The 21,423-nt window shown below is 32.3% G+C and overlaps 1 protein-coding gene across 1 annotated transcript in view; it reads left to right on the forward strand.

Annotated features, from left to right (window-relative positions):
- The first annotated feature begins 2,233 nt into the window (after nt 1-2,233).
- DopEcR (G-protein coupled receptor DopEcR) overlaps nt 2,234-21,423 on the forward strand; it is a 34,440-nt gene continuing 15,250 nt past the window's right edge. Inside the window, exons 1-2 of the mRNA XM_089646175.1 lie at nt 2,234-2,522; nt 11,034-11,175. Of these exons, the coding sequence (XP_089502301.1) occupies nt 11,040-11,175 (136 nt within the window). The 5' untranslated portion in view covers nt 2,234-2,522; nt 11,034-11,039. The remainder of the gene's footprint in view (nt 2,523-11,033; nt 11,176-21,423) is intronic.

Raw genomic sequence — 21,423 nt, forward strand, 5'->3', positions numbered from 1 at the left:
CTGTTTGTTGTTTTTAACTTAATATTTTTATACTCGGTACATTTTTAATTGTTTTATCTCTTCTACTCTCTGATTATATCAAATGTATTATAATTGTATCATATGTAAAAGCCCTAATTGGGCGTGTACAAACAAATAAATAAATAAATTATGTTGACTCTTGACATGGCCCGACACAAATATTTGATTCACTTGGTCGTGCCATGTCTTCCTCGGGCGTCTCCGACTTCTGCTACCATTCACATTTGCATCATATTTTCTCCTTTCACTCCTTTCTTCACTCATTCGCTTATGTGAAGCGAATGAGTGAAGAAAGCGAAAGCGAAAGTGAAGAAAACCCAAACCATATAAGCGTCCCTTTCTTGATCTTACTCATTACGCCTTGCACTTTTTGCGGATCTCCACATTTTTTCACACGGTCATACACGGCTTTACCACACACACCCCTCAGGGACCTCATTTCTACAGCATTAATTCTACTTTCATCCTTTCTCTGTCAGTTAGTTACATGTGTCACTTTCAAACATCAGGGTATAGGTACTAGCACTCTATTGTGAACTGCTATCTTCGATTCTTTGAACGATTTTTTCTTAGCTTAATTTTTTTTTTTAAGTTGTGGAAATATTAATAGTATACAATTGATAGTACACAATGCGTTATCACGTTTATCTAATAATATTGGGCCGGTTCATGGTATTTGTTTGTCGTAATACACAACATTCGTTATTCATTTTTACCCCTTTTCCTGGAAAAATTGGGGTCCCTTCGCTCCAGCGCGGCTCCTTCACTAGTCCCTAAATTTTCGTGTTATTTTTTTATAAAATTTATCAAACAAATTTTAGATTTAATACCAATGAGAAATTACATAAAGTTGTGAAGATCAAGTCAATTGTTTAGCACCTCACAGGAGGCGGGTTAAGGTAGGGGCTGTATGAAGGGATTTAAATACGGTCTTGAAGAGGCCATGGATAATTTATTTATTTACGCACAAATTTATTTATTTTATATTTAAATAATATACAGTATATAGTACGTAATTAAATTTAAAACCAAAGAAAAATAATAAAAATCTAATTAATAACATGTACAATTTGTTGGCCACATATTCTTCAAGTTTTTAATGCTTTATTAAATAAATTTAAAAATAATTAATAAAATTTATTATCTCATTAATAATTTATTTCTTATTTAAACTTACATCAAAATATTCACAAATCTACTTATTTCAAGAATATTCTAAAAAATTCTGTAAAATGGTGCGTTCATATAAAATGTATCTTGACAAATACTGAATTTAAAATTTTCAAAACTAAAAAAAAACGTAATTCATTACAACATGCATTGATTAAATAAACTGAAATATTTTCGATTTATTTTAAATGTCACCAAAGTTTAACAATGTCAATAAGTTATGTATTATTGCCTGAAAATTTGGTAGTTTTCTGGAATGTCTACCGTATTTCAAATAATATAGGTCGGCGCAAAGCCTGATCCTTATTTAGAACTAAATAGGTAGGAAGGCTTTGACAGAAAAGACAACGCTGCGTGGTTTTCTATTTTACTGGGTATCTACGCGTATAAGACATTGTTGAGTTTTTCTTCGAAAAAACATAATTTCACTTTCGGCAATTACCGAAAAAGAAAATTTCCCAGCATTGTTTGTGGTCAGTACTTAATCATTAAATCTTTAACTTGTGTTGAAATTAACCGAAAGTGTTAGCTAAAGGGAACAATGCTGCGTAAAAATCTCATCATGACATGTGATAACATAAAACCATTGTCTTGTTACGCTACGAGTCACGCAGAACTTACTCTTTATTTCACAAAGTTCCTAAACTCGATCTATATTGCTTTCAACTGATAAGAAATATAATAGAAGTGGTCGAAAAGTTAATTTGACTTAGTTCCACTGGCTTAAAGTTTATATTAGGCGCTTTTATTCTTTCTCTAAAGTGGATACATCTTCCCGCCAAAATTGTTTGGCGAAATTTTGGAGGAAAATTAAGCTTCGCGACCCCAACTGAGAAGGGACTTGTAGGATGATCGGGGGAGTGTGTTACAGAGGGAGTTGGTTGGAATATTTGGCGAAAGCGTTGCAACTGCTGGCGCTTTGAAGACCGAGGCCGGGGAAGGGGTGCGCATGCGCTGTACTCCCTGGCATCGACCGTTAGGGGACTAGGGTATAGGGTGGCAGGGGTAGTCTGCGGAACACACGAGCCAAGTGAACCGTCTCTCGCCGCGCACCCCGCACGTGACTTGCGACTACCTACTGACGGAACTTGACGCCACATTTCGGGCGACAACCTTGAAAATGAAATTACATTAAATTCTTAAAATCACCAGTTTTTTTCACACATTTATTTTCACAGTTTTGATAATTTAAAAAAAAAATTATGAATTTGTCCATGAAGTTTTTAAAATCGGAAATCGATCCGCCCAAAAGCGTTTCATTGACGTGAGAATGTTTCAGCTGAGAACACCTCATTTATTCTCCCAAACAGAATCCTAAAATCAACAAACTGGTAAGTAAATAACAATATTAAGCCACATGCGTAACACAACAGTTAAACTTACTTTAAAAGTATAAAACTTGGTTTAAACTTTAGCGGTTGGGTTAAAAACAAGTATAACAATGTCATGACCTGATTACGGATATATTGAATGTCATGACCTGACATTGTTCACACGAAAGCATTCCACAAGCTCTGTGGTACATTCGAGCGGATAATCGACCTTGATGCCATTCAATAAATGTACGCACATTTATTATTTACCGTTAGGTAAATAACCGATCTATTATTTATTTATTGCAGCACCTTTTAATACCGAGTAATAAATATATATTTTTTAAATAAATGTAAAAAAAAAATACCATGTGAACATACTTAAATGATTCAAATTAATTGAAATTTACAAAGAAGCCATAGAAAACCAAAACGTTAACTCTTAACTGTTTAAAAAAATATATGTGAAATGCTTTTTTGTTACTTGTTTCGGTGCTAAAATATTAATGTTACATAGATTTAGATTTATTAAGAAGGCATATTTACTTGAGTAAAAATTCTAAAGTGACGCAAAGATTTAGTTTTATTCAGTATATTATGCAAGGATAGAAAGAAAAATGGAGTTGAATATAGAATTAAACATTATATATTCTTAACATAATTGTTAAATGTTTTAAAGTACCCAATCTTTGTGTATTTGACTAGTTGAGTAATTTAAAAAACGTGCTTTCTTCTCATTCAGATTAATACTTCTTACCAACGACAATTTTTTAGTCAATAATTTTCTTAATAGTTATAAATTTTGTCTGCGTATGTTTGCGATCGCAAAACTCGAAAAGTAGTCGATTGACATCGCTGAAAATTTCATATGTTGTTCGTATTAGTGCAAGAAATGTATAGAGAGAAGTTTGAATGGTTTGGGGGACGTCCGAGGAATATTTACTAATATCTCTGCACCGGAATGAGTTACGGAGTCGAATTAATGACGATTTAATGTATTTTTTAAACAGAAACATTTTGGTATATAGTTGTGAATGGTGACATAATAAATTTTATTAATTTTTAGAGTAAAAACCCGAGGTTACTTTTCTCTATTTAAGGGAATAAACGGATATATTGGATGAATGGATGTTTTTGGTAACTCAATTTGGAATATTACGAAAATATTGTATAATATTCGTGAATTATCGATTAATATGGTTTGACAGAAGGTTATGAAATGCCGTATTTGGTATTCTCTTGAATGTTATGAATTGAGTCACACTTTCATATAAAATTAAGTTCAATCTGTACATCTTAGTTTTTTACAAACATTAAAAAGTATATTGGCGATTTGCGTTACGCCGATTATAATCATAATTTTATTACGTACTGGTTGGTTATGATATGCTGAAAAATTACGTTGTTATTCAAATACGCTAGTTGTGATACTAACACTTATAAACTCGCTTTCCATTTTTTAAAATACTGTGGAATTCGGGGAGGGGTATATTTAATCTATCGGCGGCTCATAAACTGAATGCAGTGATGTGTTTGATTTGAAGCGTTTAGCATTGCAATCACTGCCCCAAACGGTGCGAATTTTTGACACTTTGATCAATGGTAGCAATAAGTAAAAAGTTTTTAAAAAACACTTGATTTCAAGTTAAATATCTAATGGAGACAACTATTTAAGTCGGGGGTTTAAGTAAACATTCACAAAGTAGGTTTTTATAATGTTAGTTTGGGTTATTTTAATAATTTTTACGTTGAAACAATGGCATCCTCAATTGAGTTATGTTTTTTGGCTATGGGAAAGATATGGGGAAGATAGGCGGGAAAGAACCTCGTTATTCAGATCTAGTCAGCAAATACGGCTAAGGTCATTTCTAAAAATATTTCAATTCTGAATGGTGTTCTAACAATAGACCGATGCCTTCTTTGATACCAAGATTGTCAATCTTGGTGTTTAGAAGTTAAGGATTCGCTTTCAGTATTTGAATGTATATATTTAAGAAAGTGGTTTAGAAGCTGACGTGGGATATGGGTCGGTTCCTAACATTCTCAATTTCTGCGCTATGGCATCCCCGGCGAGCGGTCCTGTTCGCAGTTGCAGACCAGAGAACGATAAAAAATCATTTTTTATCATACTAACTTATTCGCTACAGAAGTAGTCGGAAGAAGCAAAGCTAGCAGTCTACAATGGAGAGCTGATGCCAACCCTGATGTATGGTAGTGAGGCATGAGACCTCAGAGAAAGGATGATAGTAGATTAATAATACGCAAAAGAAATCCATGAGGCGAGTGTGTGGCAAAACCACATATTATCGTATAGAAGGACTGAGATAAGAGTAATGAACAAGGCAAAAAAAGTGTAGCTTAGATGGTTTCAACTTATAGAGCGTAAGAACAGAACAATAAGTGTCAGGAGAATATAATATGACGCGAAAGTTAAAACCGATTAAGAGAACCAAACACGGTCCAAAAACGTTCTACCAAAAAACAGTCAGGTCAGACGTTCAAAATAACAGAAGAAGATAGAAGGCGATCATGTAATGTGTGGCGGTTAATTCTCTCTGCCTACTCCTGTGAGGAAACGAGGTAAAGATCAGTTGACATACGTATGCAGAAGTAAGAATTTGAATTTTCACCGTAAAATTCTATCTACTGGAATTGGACTGTTCGATTTCTAAATGGTATTTACTTAATTTTTTTTCCAGCTCTGTGATTTTCCAGTTCGTCATGTGTACTTGTCTCTGGGGATGGTAGGCAGAACTTTTACTTTTTTTTACAGGTTTTTTTTCGATGTCTGTCTCACTAGGATAAACCTGTGTCGAGACAGACGTATTTAATACATAATTTGATACATATAATATTTCATTATATTAAATGACATTTTGGAAATGATAAAAAATAATTAATAATAATAATAAATAATAAATTGGTTAATCAGCATCTAGTTGGAGTACATACTTATGAGGGGATTTTTATAAAATTTTTGAACTTGGATCTGTCTTGGCTGATGATCCAAGACTTGATGTCTGTTTTATATTTCAAAAAAATTCGTTCAGTCTAATGGCTAGTGGGAGAGCATTATGTAGCCTTATTGCAAAATATCTAAAATTTCTCTGGCCAAAAGTTGTTTTAGCGAAAGGGATTTGTAAGACATTATGTCCTTTGGTTCTATTTTAGTAGAACGTAAGTTTTGATGAATGCCTGCATTATTAAAGAGACGCGCTCTCTGCACCATCCGAATTAGTACCTTAGAGATTTATGTAGGACCTTACGACTCCTAGGACCCAGACCTGAAAAAGCCGTTCGATCGAAAATCGAACTTAAAATCTTCTGCTCGATTAGATTTTAGTACTAATATAATTTTGGCTAATTATAAAAAAACTAATAAATGATATAAATGAATCTTTAGTGTTTTTTTTCAGTCTTTAATTTATTGTTTTGGTTGTTCTGTCTAATTCGTGTCTTATATCCATTTTTAATTTTGTTTTTAAATAATTAAACAATAGGATGTAAAAAACCAGCATAATAAGTTTTATATGCAATATACAAATTGGCACATCTAAAATATTACGTACTCTACACCAAAGCGATGAATGATAAAACTGATTTAAAACAAAGATTTAAGCCGGGTCTCAAGCGATCAATCTTTTTCAAAACATCGAGGAAAACAAAAAAAATAGGTCGGTACCACAACACTTTTTGTTTTCCACCGACCACGGAATATAAAAACATTGTGGCCCTGTCCCAATGTTTCATGTTTTCACAAAGATTTAGTTCAACGTTAGTCGCCTTTAAACGTGGCATAATTTCACTGCTTACAACATATCAGCATCTTAATATAACCAAATTCACGATCCTCTAACGTGCATATTTGTTTGACGTTAATATTGAATGTTAAGTGTACTCCACTTCTTAAGGAATATTTAGTGAACGTATCGCAGGGATTCTTGGTATAAGTGCTTTCCATGCCAGTAAACTTTGTAAGTATAAAAGCGGGATGCATTTCATTTAAGAGGTGGAAGGATTTCACGAAATATTTTGAAACTCTTCAAAGGATTCAAGTATGCGAAATTATATGATTAATAGGGTATTTTTATTGTTTTTATTCCCGAAAATGAAGAGTAAAGTTACAGTAATGAAGGTATATTTATTTTGTTTTTATGTTAACCAATAAATATAACGATTTTAAATGTGAACTTTTTTGGTTTGCTCCCAAAACGACATGTTCAAATATGGCGTTGTTGACGTCACGCTGGCCAACGTTGGTTACAGCCATGTTAACAGCCAGTAGCGTTTGCTAAGTAATAATGACGTTATAGCTCGTAGAAACAGTTTCGCAAACCGTGCGTTTTTTTTATTTATTTTAATCAATAATTATTGTGAATGAAAAAATTAAAATCACACATTTTAAATGCAACGATCAAATTCAGAAAAATAAACTAAAAATCATCCGCACATATTTAACGGTAATCATAGTTTGTGAAAATACAGCATTATTATTTTCTTGTGGTAATCTAGTTACTCAAACACTGTACCTAACTTACTGTAAGTAACTTAAACTTTTCGGATAACCGTAAATTTTTTAGATTTTGTCCGTTTTTAACTAAAAACAACTGAAAATAAGTAGACGCAAGCAATAAATGTGCTTTTTTCTCATTGACGTTTTGCAAGTACATCACTGTGAATGAAAACATTCAAATTACACATTTTTAGTGATATGATCAAACTGAGAAAAATAAACTATAAATCTTCGGGCACAGAGTTTTGTAAATTTCTTAGGCTCCCATTTAAATGATGACTTATTACCTGTTGGGACTAAATTTATGATAGTGGAGCCAGTATCTGAACCGGAAAGCTGATAGGTCGGTTTCATATAGCTACTTATGTATTTATTTAATGCTTATAAGGCTTTTACAAACATAATGCGTGTCGAAAATATACAAAACATCATAAAAAAATATTAAATCAATACATATATATCAGTATACATACATATCAGTACACGCATATATAATACATTTCAGTATAATAAATACTTTTCACTGCCGAAATCTATCCAATCAAATTCAATACCTTAAAATAATAAATTAATACAGTCAAATTGTGTTCGTGATTCAAAAGTCTGAGCAATCTTTCCAAAAAATTCAAATAAAGAACTGGAACTTCTTATTATTTAATTTTTATTCTGATCAAATAAGACAGCGATGTACATACGACGTCAGGCAAGAGTAATGGAGACAGCGCGCGGGCTAAATGGGGTAGAAGCAAAAGGTAAAAATGTGTGGTGACGTTGGTTTCAATTGGAGGATATTATAAAAACTTATGATACACTAAGGATGGGTTGTTTCGCAGAATTTGAACTGTTCGTTTTTGAGTTCTGTGAAAGTCCTATTTATGTTCTGTTATTATATCATTACAGCTTTACAGAACTGAAATAATAACAGAAAATAAAAAAATCTTTAACGAACAGGAAAATTAACTTTAAATTTGAAGAATTGTTCAAATTCTCCGAAGCAACCTGTTCGTAGACAAGTCATAAAATGTCAACTCATTGTGACGTACTTATTGGCGGAGCATCGATTGAGCTATTACAAGTTCGTGTTGTACTCGTACAATCAAAACCTATTTTGGTAATGGCTTTCGTGGAATTGATGTGAAAACTAAATAAATAAAATCTTTAGAGAAGAAATGGAATATGTTTCTGTTTTTATAATGCAATATTTTACGGATGAGCAGAACTCCAACCGCAAATTGAATTGAATAACTTTTTTTATTAAAACCATAAATTAATATTTGACTAAAGAAGCAAAATGTAAACACCGTTTTTTAAATATTTAACAACTACTTGGCCAGGAAACGAGAAGAAAATTGTCGTGTAATTTATTGAAGACATCTCACTCCAGTAACTTTGGCTTGATTGTAATTTATTGTCATTTTTAAATTCAAGACCGCAAAAAAGCAGCGCGATTATATGGAAATTTATGAGCGCAGCGACAGAAGCCATACAATCAGAAAACAATGAACCTAAGTTCTTGAACCCTAAGTTTACTTCCAAATACGCCTGAAACAAAGTGACAGTGACTTTCACATGCGTTTTTAAGTTTTCCGCTTAGTTTTTTTTTAATATCCTATTTCATTTGAAAAAATACTTTAAATTACTCCAAGTCATGTAATACTCGTATTTAGAATAGTTCCGCTGACAATTACATTACTTACTAATTAATGCCAGCCGCCTGTTTTTATTTATACAAGAAAAAAAACTTTTTTTTTATTATATTAACTCCACACAGGAGGCCCTGAGGAAAATAACTTCCCTCAGGGCCTATGTCATCTTTGGGGATGCTGTGTGGAGGGTCTATTTGTGGAGAGGAAGGAGTGAACATGGGTCTTGAAGAGTCCCATGTTGTAGGAGGGAGGAAACACAGAGGCCGGCAGTTCGTTCCACAGCCGAGCTGTTGAACTTAAGAACGAATCGTAGAAGCGACCCGTTCTCGTGTGACAAATGTCAACCGTGTACAAATGTTGGGCAAGCGTTTGGCGTGTATCCCGACTACGCACCGGTGCCGAAGGGATCAATGACGCTAGTTCCTCAGAGCATCTTCCATTGTAATACCGATAGAACAAGGACAGCATACCTACCTGACGCCTGTGCTCTAAAGATTGCAGTCCGTTTGTTAAGATTGGGGAATCTATCAAACGGACCGCCCGTTTTTGCACAGAGTCAAGGGTTTTTTTCAGGTATTTAGGGGCTCCGGACCAGAGATGGCTGCCAAATTCGACAGTAGGGCGCACTTGCGATTTGTACAGGGTCAGCAGTTGTACCCAAATATATTTAATTTTTAACTATTTAAATGTTTTACGATAGTTGTAAAAAGAAATTAATTTTCCACATTATACAATAAAACCGTAACTTTAAAGAGTTTACTAAAACTTTAAATCAGTTTTGTATTGACCTGATACTTTGATTGATTATCTGGGTTAATATATACACAGAAAAAAATTCGTTTATTAATGAGATATGTTCTACTCGCAGTATTTAATTAAAGCACCTTAAACATTTTAATGTGATCAATTTTTAAAACTAAAACACATGACTTTACATTACTTCGTAGTACTTTGCCTTAATGATTATTATTTCAAAAATTGAACCAATAGACGTATTTGGATCTCCGGTGACTTTTGACAGTTTTTGTTTTTATTCAACCAAATACATGTTGAATTTTTACAAAACATCATACTGAAATATCACATCAGTTCAATAAATACTTGTAATTTTACAATCATAATATAGATACACGTCAGCTATATTTTTCAAATATAATACAGAGATATATCAGTTACATAAACAGCTAATAATATATTATATTATAATGATACTATTACAACGATATCACGCCTGAACATACATATTCTTCTGCATGCTTTTCAAAATTAGATTTTACTAACGAAAATTCCCGCGACTATCGCGATTATTTTCCCAAACAAATATTCAACTTTTTAACCTTAAAAAAACCTTAAAACATAAGAATTACGAAAAAAGTCATTTATTTTTTCTACTTTTAAAATCATTTAGAATCATCCACCGAATTTATTGAACTTTACCCCTCGACACCCTGTATAAGCCATTATATGCAAATAATGGCTTATAAATTGCGTTTTTGGTAGTATACTAAAGATTAGTCCAAAAAAATGTGTGGTTCTTTATTTTTTAGCGCTTACTTCAAAAGTTAAAAAATTATCTTTATTAGTGACTTGGGGTCATCTTGTCTTTATTTAAAGATTTATTTCAACTCTATTCCTAAAAGGAAGTTGTATTTTTGTAAACCAGTTAAATCGCTGTATTTTTTAATTTTTGTTATTGTTTTTTTGATTTTTGTCTCCTGCATCTATTATTTTATACTGTAATGTTATTTTTATTGTATCTTTCTCATGTTTCAAAATTGTCTGTCACCAGAATTGTACCACCTACATATAAAAGCCCTCTGGGCGTTAAATAAATAAATAAATTATTCCCGGGAAAATTTCCGACATATGGAATTTTGCGGGAATTTTCGTCTAAATGGTGAAATCCACGAGAGATTGTCTCTTATAACTAGTTTTTGTGTTATTTACAAATGTATCATATTAACTGGACGCACGCTGAGCACAGAACTTTTGAAAAAAATTGGAAAAATCGAATAATACCAAAGATATAAGCCGTTAAAATGTAAGACGGAAATGTGTGGCGGTATTGCAGCACTGCCATTCGATTTGTAATGCATCATATCTCGTGTGAAGTCACGAGACAAGATGCTTTACCCAAGTTTCCTTTTAAACTTAATATCTTCGTATTTTTTAAGGTATCAAAAAACTAATTTTACTGTTGTTATTAACTCTTGAAAATACATTTTCATCAAAAGAATAAAAACCGTAATAAGACGAAAAAAAACCGTTGCCGACTTTTGGGAATTTAAAATATGTCGGAGAATATTCCCGGTTGCACATCACAAGTTGTGTAGTGTATAACTGTATTAAAATGTGTGAAAATGATTCCAGGGTATCATGGCGAGCGTGTCCACGGGCATGGGCCTGGGCGTGGAGCCACAAGCCTTGGCCCAATCCGCCGCCATCTGCGTGACGGGTGCCGCCATCGTGCTGGCCAACCTGCTCATCATCGCCGCATTCCTCAACTTCAGAGGTACCCACTCCACTAAATATTAGAGCATCACTACCAGTAGCCTAACCTGAATTAACCTGAACCAATGAACATAGCACTAACTACTAACTAGATCGTAAGTAGCCTAACCTAACCCAACTAATAATTCATTTACTTGATCTAGATATCATTAGAATGGAACCAACACAATTATACTATTTACTTAGAAAAACTTTTTAGAAGTTGATTTGATGAATGTTTTTTATGTACTACTTAGTAATTGCCCTTTATTGTGTTTTTATGTATTTTTGGAGTGTAATGTAATAATTCTATGGCACATTTGTCAGATTGTTTTGATTTCTTTCACGTTTCAAACTGATTTTGTTATTGAAAAAATTGTACTCTTTCAACTGATATTATATAAATATTATTCATTCTTGTATTTATAAATAATCGAATTTAAGTAATTAAAGTGAATTTTTGCAGCCCAAAAGCTTGCCAAATTTATTTAATTTTTAAAAAATTTATCCAAGTCTCAAACAGAGCTCGTAAATTTTATCGTGTTTCATAATTTAAAAAAATTGTTTTCTTCTCTATCTTTACAATGATTTTTCATTTTACTATTCGTTCTTGTGTTTAAGTGTGTGTTTTTATCAAAGTGAATTTATACCGTCCTAAATTTGGCCAAATTGTATCTATCATTTTTTTCTCAAGCCGTGCTCATAATATTGTGCTTAGTTAATTACAAGAATGAATTAAAATATTTTGTATTTTTTATTAATTTAATAAAATAAAAAGCTTGTTTACACCGCTATTGAATTTAAAAAAGCGACTTGTTTCAAAACCTGTTCATCAGAATTCCAAGTACCTACACCATAAGCAAATGTTGTTATTTTATTTTAACATAATGATGCCACACCATCAAGAAGTATCAATTAATGTTATCATTGAAGACAATATTACTGACTCTCAAAATTTAATTTAGTTCGGGTAGAATCTTGAAATCATATATAAAATGGCAGCCGATAAAAATATGCGTTAAGAAAATTAAGATGGTTGGTAGCTCTCGGTCGAAGTATGAAACAGTTTAAAATTACGTAAGTTGATATGGTCGAATTAGCTCAGTGGTCAAAGCACTTCCCAGCAAGAAAGAGATCCTGGGATCAATTCCTACACCCGACTGAACCTTTTTTCTTTTATGAGTCGTTAATGTTGTCTTCAATGATTAAATATTACCATTTGAGGTTTTACTAGTTACTTAAGCCTCCGCATACCCAATTTGTACAGATTTATCACAAGTGTCTCGTTAACTCTTTAAGTTTTTTTATTCCAATATTTTATTTTATATATAAAGCGTTTGTGGAGGGATTTTTACTCTATTTCGAACACGTCGTGTTTTATTAAATATTTTCAACATTTCGCTTAATTATTTTCGGTTTTTTTCATATTAGCGCGCTTCCTCTAACATTCGTATATCTTCCTTTCAAACCATCTTTGAACGCTTACTAAGGAGCCTTAAATTATTCAAGAAATTAATAAGAACCTACAAAGATCTTGCCACTTTATTGATAAAATTTATAAGCCTCGAACCGTGTTCTTGATTGCAGAAATCATTCGTCTTCTCAACCTTTAAATTTATTTAGAATGTAATTCATTTCTCGTTCTTATATTTCTAAGAGAATTTCGTCCGCTCTAAAGCTAGCCAAATTGATTTTTGTCTAAGTCTCGAACCGCATTCCATTATATTATGCTTGCCATCTTGCAAAAATACATCATTCGTTGTAGTATTTTTAACGTACTTTCTTTCGTTATAGCACTAAATGGTCCACACGATTACAAACGTATTGCATACGTAAATATTATAACAACATAGCATACCAGTATGTAGTATGTGAATGGCACATGTTGTGCCGTATATGTGAAATAAATAAATACCAATGTTTTTTCTTCGAGCAGCCATCTTCGAACAATAATTATTACAGATGTTTTAGTTCGCACTGTGAATTTAGTGCCATAGTTATCACGATTCTAGTAACATGATAGGCACTTAATAGACACTAAATTATGGAAAGTCAATATTTAAGATACAATAAACCGAAATGAAAGGAACGCATCTAAAGTTCTTTCTTTCATTAAAATTGAAAGTATTTCCTCAACTTTGACATTCTCTGAGCACAGTTCATACTTGAGTTAAATCGTGTAAATGTTAACTATAGCGAGGAACCACTGGCAAAGGTGAAGTCTTTACAATAAGATGAATGTCAGATGAGATCGGGATTGCATGTTAGTTTATTGGTAATGAAAGTTTAGGTAGATTGAAAGGCTAACAAGAAGAACTGAAGAGAAAATCAGTCCGATCTTACATGTACCTTTGATATGTATTTTTAAAAAGACAAAACAATTCGTGAGTGTCTTATTTCAAGTCTTTGCAACTATGTTTCATTGATGAATCCACAGACATAGGAATTAATAGACGAGAAGATAATGGCGAGGGGTAAAATCAACTGTTGAAGAACGAAGGGGGTAAGGCTGACTGTGATTCGTCAATAAATCAATCTGACAGTAAATAGGCATCTCGCATTATAATATCACCATTTAGTTCTTAAAAGTAAAATCTGCTTTTGAATGAATAGACATTTTTACATGGGAGCGCAAATTACTCGCCACGTTATGAACAAATTTGCGAAGTCCAAATTCGGCAAAGTAAATTTCTTCTGTTTGCAGAGTCGTAGTTAGTTTCAGAGTATTTAGTTAAGACACTTTTACAAATGTTTCATAATTTACTTACTCCAGTAAACAACTATGAGCACACTTGAGAATCGCTACATTGTGATGTGATAGTATATGTTTCTAAAACTGATCCATATAATACGGTGTGAATAAGCTTAAAATAAAGTAAAATAATGCTTACTTATGGAATGTAATACGACAATTGGGTTTATTCTCTTTTTCACATCTATTTTTACAAGTTTTCATATCACAAGTCAACATTTTGCCGTGTTATTTCGTAAAATGAACCGATGATGCCTCGACCATAGTTCGCACAAGAATGATGACGTCACGTTTTCAAATTTCACTTGAGGCCATACGCGAGCACAGCCGGCTCCAATGGAACCGGTATGGGGAGTGGGGATAATACGCTTTTAATCACTTAGGGCAGGTCTACTAATATTCATATGTCTATGGATGAATCCCATTATTGTTATAAATAACACTAAAAGTATACCTACCTACTTATGAATTAAATTTTTATGAATATAAAACTTCATACTTTCCATTTCCTAATTTCAGAGAGCGACCAATACCTTGACACAGTTTTCCTTCCAAAAATGGTGCTAAATTAAACCGGCCAAATTTCTACTGGTTTATAACATATTTCTCTTTAACATGTTAAGTTTTCCTTCCAGAAATGGTGCTTAATTAAACCGGCCGAATTTCTCCTGGTTTATAACATATTTCTCTTTAACACTTTTTATCATATCATATTTATCTTTAAAAGTTTTTAAGTTTCTAAAAAATATACGTTATTTTAAAAATAATATGTATACATTTGTAATGCCGAAACGATAATTATATGACATGCCCTGGATGAAAAAAAAATCGCAAATGAAGCTTAGAAAATTATTGAAAACACTATTTGTTCTATTATTTAATATGTTATAACTAACTAACTAACTAACCATCACGTCGTTTCCCCGCAGGGGTAGGCAGAGAGGACGGACCGCCAAACAACTCGGTCTTGGCACACACTTCTTGCCTCGTTCACATTCATACATCGTCTCATACATACTCTTTTATTATTATGACTCTTGACATGGCCCGACTCGAGTATCTGATTCACTTGATCGTGCCATGTCTTCCTCGGGCGTCCCGACTTCTGCTACCATTCGTATTTGCCTCACATTTTCTCTTTACACTCCTTTCTTTACTCATTCGCTATACATGCCCAAACCATCTAAGCATCCCTTTCTTAATCTTACTCATTGCGCTTACATCAGCCTTGCACTTATATATAATATGTTATAGATATGAAAATAATCAGTTAATCGTTAAATACAACATAAGCATCTATCTTAAGATTTTTATTGTATTATTTTACAATTTTCGCTTAATTACTATCGTTTTTATTAACATAAGCGCGCTCCCTCTAATATTCGTATTTACATGTCTCCCTTTAAAACCATCTATGAACGCTTACTACGGAGCCTTGAGGCGATGTACTACATCGTGTAATATTCTAAATTGAGCCGATATCAATAATGACCCTTAGGTAGATGGCGATAAGGTTTAAATGCCCGCTTAACACCATCCGCCTGTTTTGATTTATGCAAGAAAAAAACATGGCCAAAAAGTGCCTTTTATTTTATTCTGTGGATGTTCAGTAATAAATATTTAATTTTATTTCGATCATTTTATAAATAACTTAATTTTCCACATTATACAATAAAATCATAACCGAAAATGGGTTCGTAAGTAGGAGATTTTGAACTTTAAAGCAGTTTTCATAGGCTTTATACATTAATTTTTCTGGGCTTATAAAAACACTTATCTAAAAAATACTCGATTATTACAAAGGTCAAGATGTATTCTACTCGCAGTATTTAATTAAAGCATCTGAAACATTTCTAGGCGACCAAAGTTTCAAACCAAAAACACACGATTTTGCATTACTACGTATGGCATCGCCTTAAAGGAAACTCTTAACAAAGACGTCAAGGTATGCATTTTGTTAGACACCAGCTTGACCACTTACCGCCTATGTATCCAAAATTATTTTATTTTAAATTTCTATATTACGAATTTTTACAAATATGATTAATGTTTACCAGATATTGCTGTTTAATAGTAAACAGCAATATCTGATAATAGTAAACAACAATATCTGGTAATAGTAAACAGCAATATCTGGTAATTGTATAGACTATTTCATTAAACTACCCAGCCAGTGAAGGTTGCATGTGAACACAGCCGGCAATTAATTTCAATCGAATAGATTAATACGAATATGCGACATTCAGCAATATTATTAACATTGAACTTTGACGAGAAATAAACAAGTAGAGCGTGTGGCGTAGTTGTACGCAGGATATATTCCATTTAGCATCCCTTCTGCGCAGCACGCAATCAATACCTACAGGGGCGCCCAACCAACGATTTATTTTTAGATTAAGAAAAACGTTAAATACGTATCACCATTCAAAATATTTGTCGCAATGTTATTTACGAATGGTTTTTTAAGTAAAATAGCTGAAACTCGATAGGTAGATTTTTTCGATGACAATTCTTTATAACTTTTGATTGATGATAGTTTGACTACTCTATAGTTAGTCATAAGATAGATATTTGTAGAAATGTATCATATATTTGTACAGCGCCCTTGAGGTTATTTTGCACAAAAATGGCGCATTACAAACTATCTAAGTATTATTATTTTATTTTTAACTTATGGTGGCAATCACGCATACGCATCATCCTGAAATTGGATATATTATAGCAGTCAGCATAAAAAATAAATGTCGATCCTGTCAAATCGGAATTTGGCCAAGTTGTTAGCGCGGTTGACCCAAGTCCCTGGGAAGGAATGTTCAGTCCTATATTTTTTGTATAAGTTAAAAAAAAATTAAAAGTTCACATCTGTTAAAAGCAAGTCCCTGGGGAGGAAGATTCAATCCTCAGTCTAACCTGAATAAATAATTTATTACTATCAATGAAAAATAGTTTTTTTAGTATCTATTAATAATTTCCTATTCTACCTAATGAAATAACCAGTATCCTAGTACAATGATATGTCCATTAATATAATACTGTATGTTGTATAGAAGGTAGGTTAGTAATGATTAGATATTTGTAGATTGGCCGTATTATTTGCCGTACGGCGAGTAAGACAGTGCACTTATTAAATGTGGTTGTAAAGATTATAAAATATATAAAGCAGAAATTTTAATTTAATTTTTGCACTGGGAGATCTAGTGTCATGAAATTTGCCTATTTTCTGCCTGGAATTTTTATGTCAGTTCGACTACTTTCAGGTCGTTACGTCATCAAAAATCATGAGCTACGGTGGTTAAAAATATCTGCAGAACTCCGTTCTGTTGTTGAATTGGGATAAAGCCGAGTGGCACTAAAAAGTTTTCTATAAAAAAAACAGAAACATTTGACGTTTGTTCTGGTATTGTCAAAAAAATATATACTGCAATCATCTTAAGTGGATAGTCAGATATTTGTTTATCTACCATCAAACCCATTACCTTAAATGTTGATGCAGCTCATAGCAAAACTGAGAATCAAAAACCACATTAGAAAAAAAAATTTAATATCCTTGTATAAAGGTTTTTTCCTCCCACAGACCCATAGGGGTCAGGGTCGCAGTGCATTACCTTCACCGGTAACCGCTTAGAGCGGCCTTCCACTGATGGGGAATTACTAGAAGCTCCGAAGCAAGCCATTCTCACACGATTCAGCTTGGTTATTGAACTAAATAATATTTCCGAAAATAAGGAACTAATAAATGACTAGAAGTTAAAAACCCGCGGAGCGGGTTTTTAACTGCTAGGCCCTGCGGGTGGCACTTATTTCGGCTTCGCCCATTTAATTTTAATTTTAACAACAGTTAAATTTAATAGATAGATATTAATTGAGGGTTAGAGAGAGGGTGAGTATATATTGTTAAAACACGGAACAGGAAGGAATTTCTGAATAATAACATGCTCAATTCACGCATAATAAGAATGACAGTTGTTTGAATAAATGAAATTTTACGTATTTGCGATGGATTATTTCAAATGAAACACTAAATGACTACATGTCTACAACTGATATTAACTGTTATCGTACCTAATATAATTAGCTCATAGCAGACTTGCAGTGCTTAAATACGTGTTACAACCGTCAATGTCTATAAGTTGAATCAATATCGTATAGTTTGTCACAATTAAAGATAGTTATAACAAAGTTGACTGAAATAATAGATTATTACATATTGATTAATTGTACCCGTGTTTATGAATAAAAGGAGGGTAATTGTGTGATGAGATTAGCAGTCAATTTAATTAAAAGGTGTTAATTTTACTCCAACTGGTAGTAATTCTTTACCTACAACTGTTACTGTATCTAATAAAGTTTAAAATTAGATTATATATACACCTTCATCAGGAGAGTAAAAATCTATATATAAAGAATGTTTTCCGATTAAACTTTATTTTATTAAAAAACAAATAACTTTGTTAACATCAATTTTTATAACCAACCAATACATGTTTCATGAGCGAAGTTCACCTCATCAGGAGTAAGTATACACCGAATCAAAAATTAAATATAGATTGCAATTGGAAAGAAGAAGTGGAAGGAAGGGGGGGGGGGTAAGAGTAGGCTGGGTTTATAGGAATTAGGAATTACAATATCGTTAGATGGGAAAGACCAGTTAAGTGGGTAAATATTTAAAAGAGAGTTTAGAAAAAAAATCTTGTTAATTATATATGCTCTTACATTAACATGTTTCCCAATTTCTAAAATTTCAAAATTATTTATTTGCGATGCTTTATATCGTGTGTGAAGTATTTTATGTTCTGAAAAAAACAAATAGCATATAACCATAAAACAATATATTCATAAGACAAATAGCATTTAATAACGGTTATTCTAATAAATTTATAGTTGAAATACTAAATAAAAAAATTAAACATGTTCTCTTCAAACGGTATTTCTAAAGATAGAAATAAATAATGGCGTAGAATTCGGTTTGTGGATAACGATACTTCTAAAATTATATATAAAAACATTCCTGGTACTATTCAACTGGCGTTTTACACTAATAACAATGAAGAAATATATTCTTAATAATAAAGCATAATTATAATATTAAAAGCAAAAATCAAACAAAAAAATGAGGATTTTAAAAACTCAATTGGGATGATTGTAATTTCTTTTACAAAGGTAGAACCAATAGAAACTTTGAAATCAGAACTAAAGAATATCTCAGGGCTCTAAATGGAAATAGTGAATCTGAGTTTGCAAATCATCTTTTTAATAATGATCACACTTTCGATAAAAATTCAGGTCTTAAAATACTTCACTCAGGATATAAAGCATCGCAAATAAATAATTTTGAAATTTTAGAATATTAGAAAACATGTCAATATAAAATCAGATATAATTAATAAGCAAAAAAAAAATAATAATGAAAAATGCCATTGCAAAGTTTAAATAAACTTCCAGAAGAAATCTTCTTATTAAACGCTTGATGGTCAAGTAATTTTGCATATTTAAATATTCGCGCCAGTCATTTGGTTCATTCTTACACCGCCATAGGTGCGCTCTGTCAGCCATCTATAGCCGTGCGTATCTGCCATATTGAAGAAACGCGTGATTTTTTATAAACGTCAAACATAATCACGTAACTGTGGATAATTTTCATTGTAATGTAATTAATCCAATGGATTATGAACTTTCTAAAACATATTTTCTTCGATATTATCCAAAAAATATATGAGCAGAAACGATGCTTTTGAAGAAATCTCGTATTATTATGAGGCGATCCTATTTTAGTATGAAATCTTAAGAGTCTTAATTTTCAAGTTAGTGGAATTTATCCGAAACATACTATTTGAATTCGACCAATCAGAGGGCCCAGATATGTCGTGATCGTGTGAATTGTGTGAATATTATTAGACAATGTATAAATTTTGAATGAAGCAAGGAGTGGGTGCTGAGACAAAGTTGTGTGACGGTCTATTATTTCTGCCTACCCCTACGGATAAACGGCGTGATGGTTAATAATCTTAACTGCAACTTTAACTACTCTTTTTGCTCTCTCCATGCAAATTTTCCAAGTGATTTTCTAACCCAACGAAATTGAATAAATTTTTCTTGAATAAGGATAGGGTGTTTCAAACTCTCGTCACATTTTACGGCTATAAAATTGACGATTTTTAGATAAAAGCGCCATTTTTATTTTGACATATGAACGGTCCCCGTTAAAAGCCGATTTTACATCCGTTCTAGTTTTTTTAACGAATCGTCATCAGTTGACAAGCATAAAAACGCACCTAAGTGTAATGACGATAATATTGAAACGTATTGCTGATGGTTGATTTGATGTTCGTTAAATCGCCAAAAATCTAACGAGAGATTGAAACAACCCAGCCTAAATTTTTATTGTTAAATGTGAAGTATTTACACCTTGATTAATATGTATTTACTTAATAAAATAATATTGTGTTTTATGCTTGCTTTTTCATAAAATGTTGTCTTATAATTTCTATCAACTTTGTTTTACATTGCCTAGCGCCATCTGTTGTAGCTTGTGTTAAACTAATATTATTATAGATGGTTGGAAATGAACCATAATGTGATTAATTTTAGGTACGATGCATAGATTTATATGTGTACAATAATTAAAATTTGTGTATTGGTTCTATTTTGTTTATGTGTAATGTAAATATTAATGCTTTCGTGACAATGTACAAATGTATCATTATCTACATAGTTTCAAGGCAGTTTTTACTCTATGGTGGCCAGTGAGCCTTTTTTCAAAGCCATAACCTCCAACATTTAACCTTTTGTTTTGGTGCATAATTTAACACGTTATAACATAAAACAATCTGTTCCGTTTAAAAAAGCTCACTGTCGACATGCACATTTTCTTGCATTGTGTTAAAGTTATAAGTGGTACTTAATCGCAATTATCACGCATTGAATTTATTACTCACAGACGCATAACTGACTGTGTCGGGTGTTATAAATATACAAGCATGGCGGCATTACACGATGTTAATGATATTTTATTTTAAACACTGAAAAATTTTTAAAATACGCAGATAAAAAGTATTATGGAATGCCGCTACATATATCAAAATGCAGAATATTCTGCGTGATCTCTTTTAAGTTTATTAAATAATTTATTAACAATTTATCACTGGGGATAAAACACACAAAACAATCCATTACGGTCACGTATAAGTACAAATAAGTACTTAACTAGAATCTTCCATTTGTAGGAAAATCCAAACGGAGTTGGATTGGATTTTGGAGCCATTTGAACCATTCAAAATCCATTAGAATTCCAGAAAAAAATCGGTTAGAATTTCTTTTGAACTTTTGGTGTTCCCATGCCACCCAAAAGTATTAATTGTTACTAACGAGGAATTATAAATATTCTTACCCTATATATAATCGTGTCTGTTACACATATAAATGTGTTAACTTAATTATCAAAGTTACAACACAGGGTAAACATTAATTAAAGTTCGTGTGATAAAATGTATAGCCGTACTTAAATCAAACGTTAGTTAG

Source organism: Hesperophylax consimilis, chromosome 23 (assembly GCF_061612785.1).
Source record: "Hesperophylax consimilis isolate HC1 chromosome 23, BYU_Hcon_1.0, whole genome shotgun sequence".
Taxonomy (NCBI): Eukaryota; Metazoa; Arthropoda; class Insecta; order Trichoptera; family Limnephilidae; genus Hesperophylax; species Hesperophylax consimilis.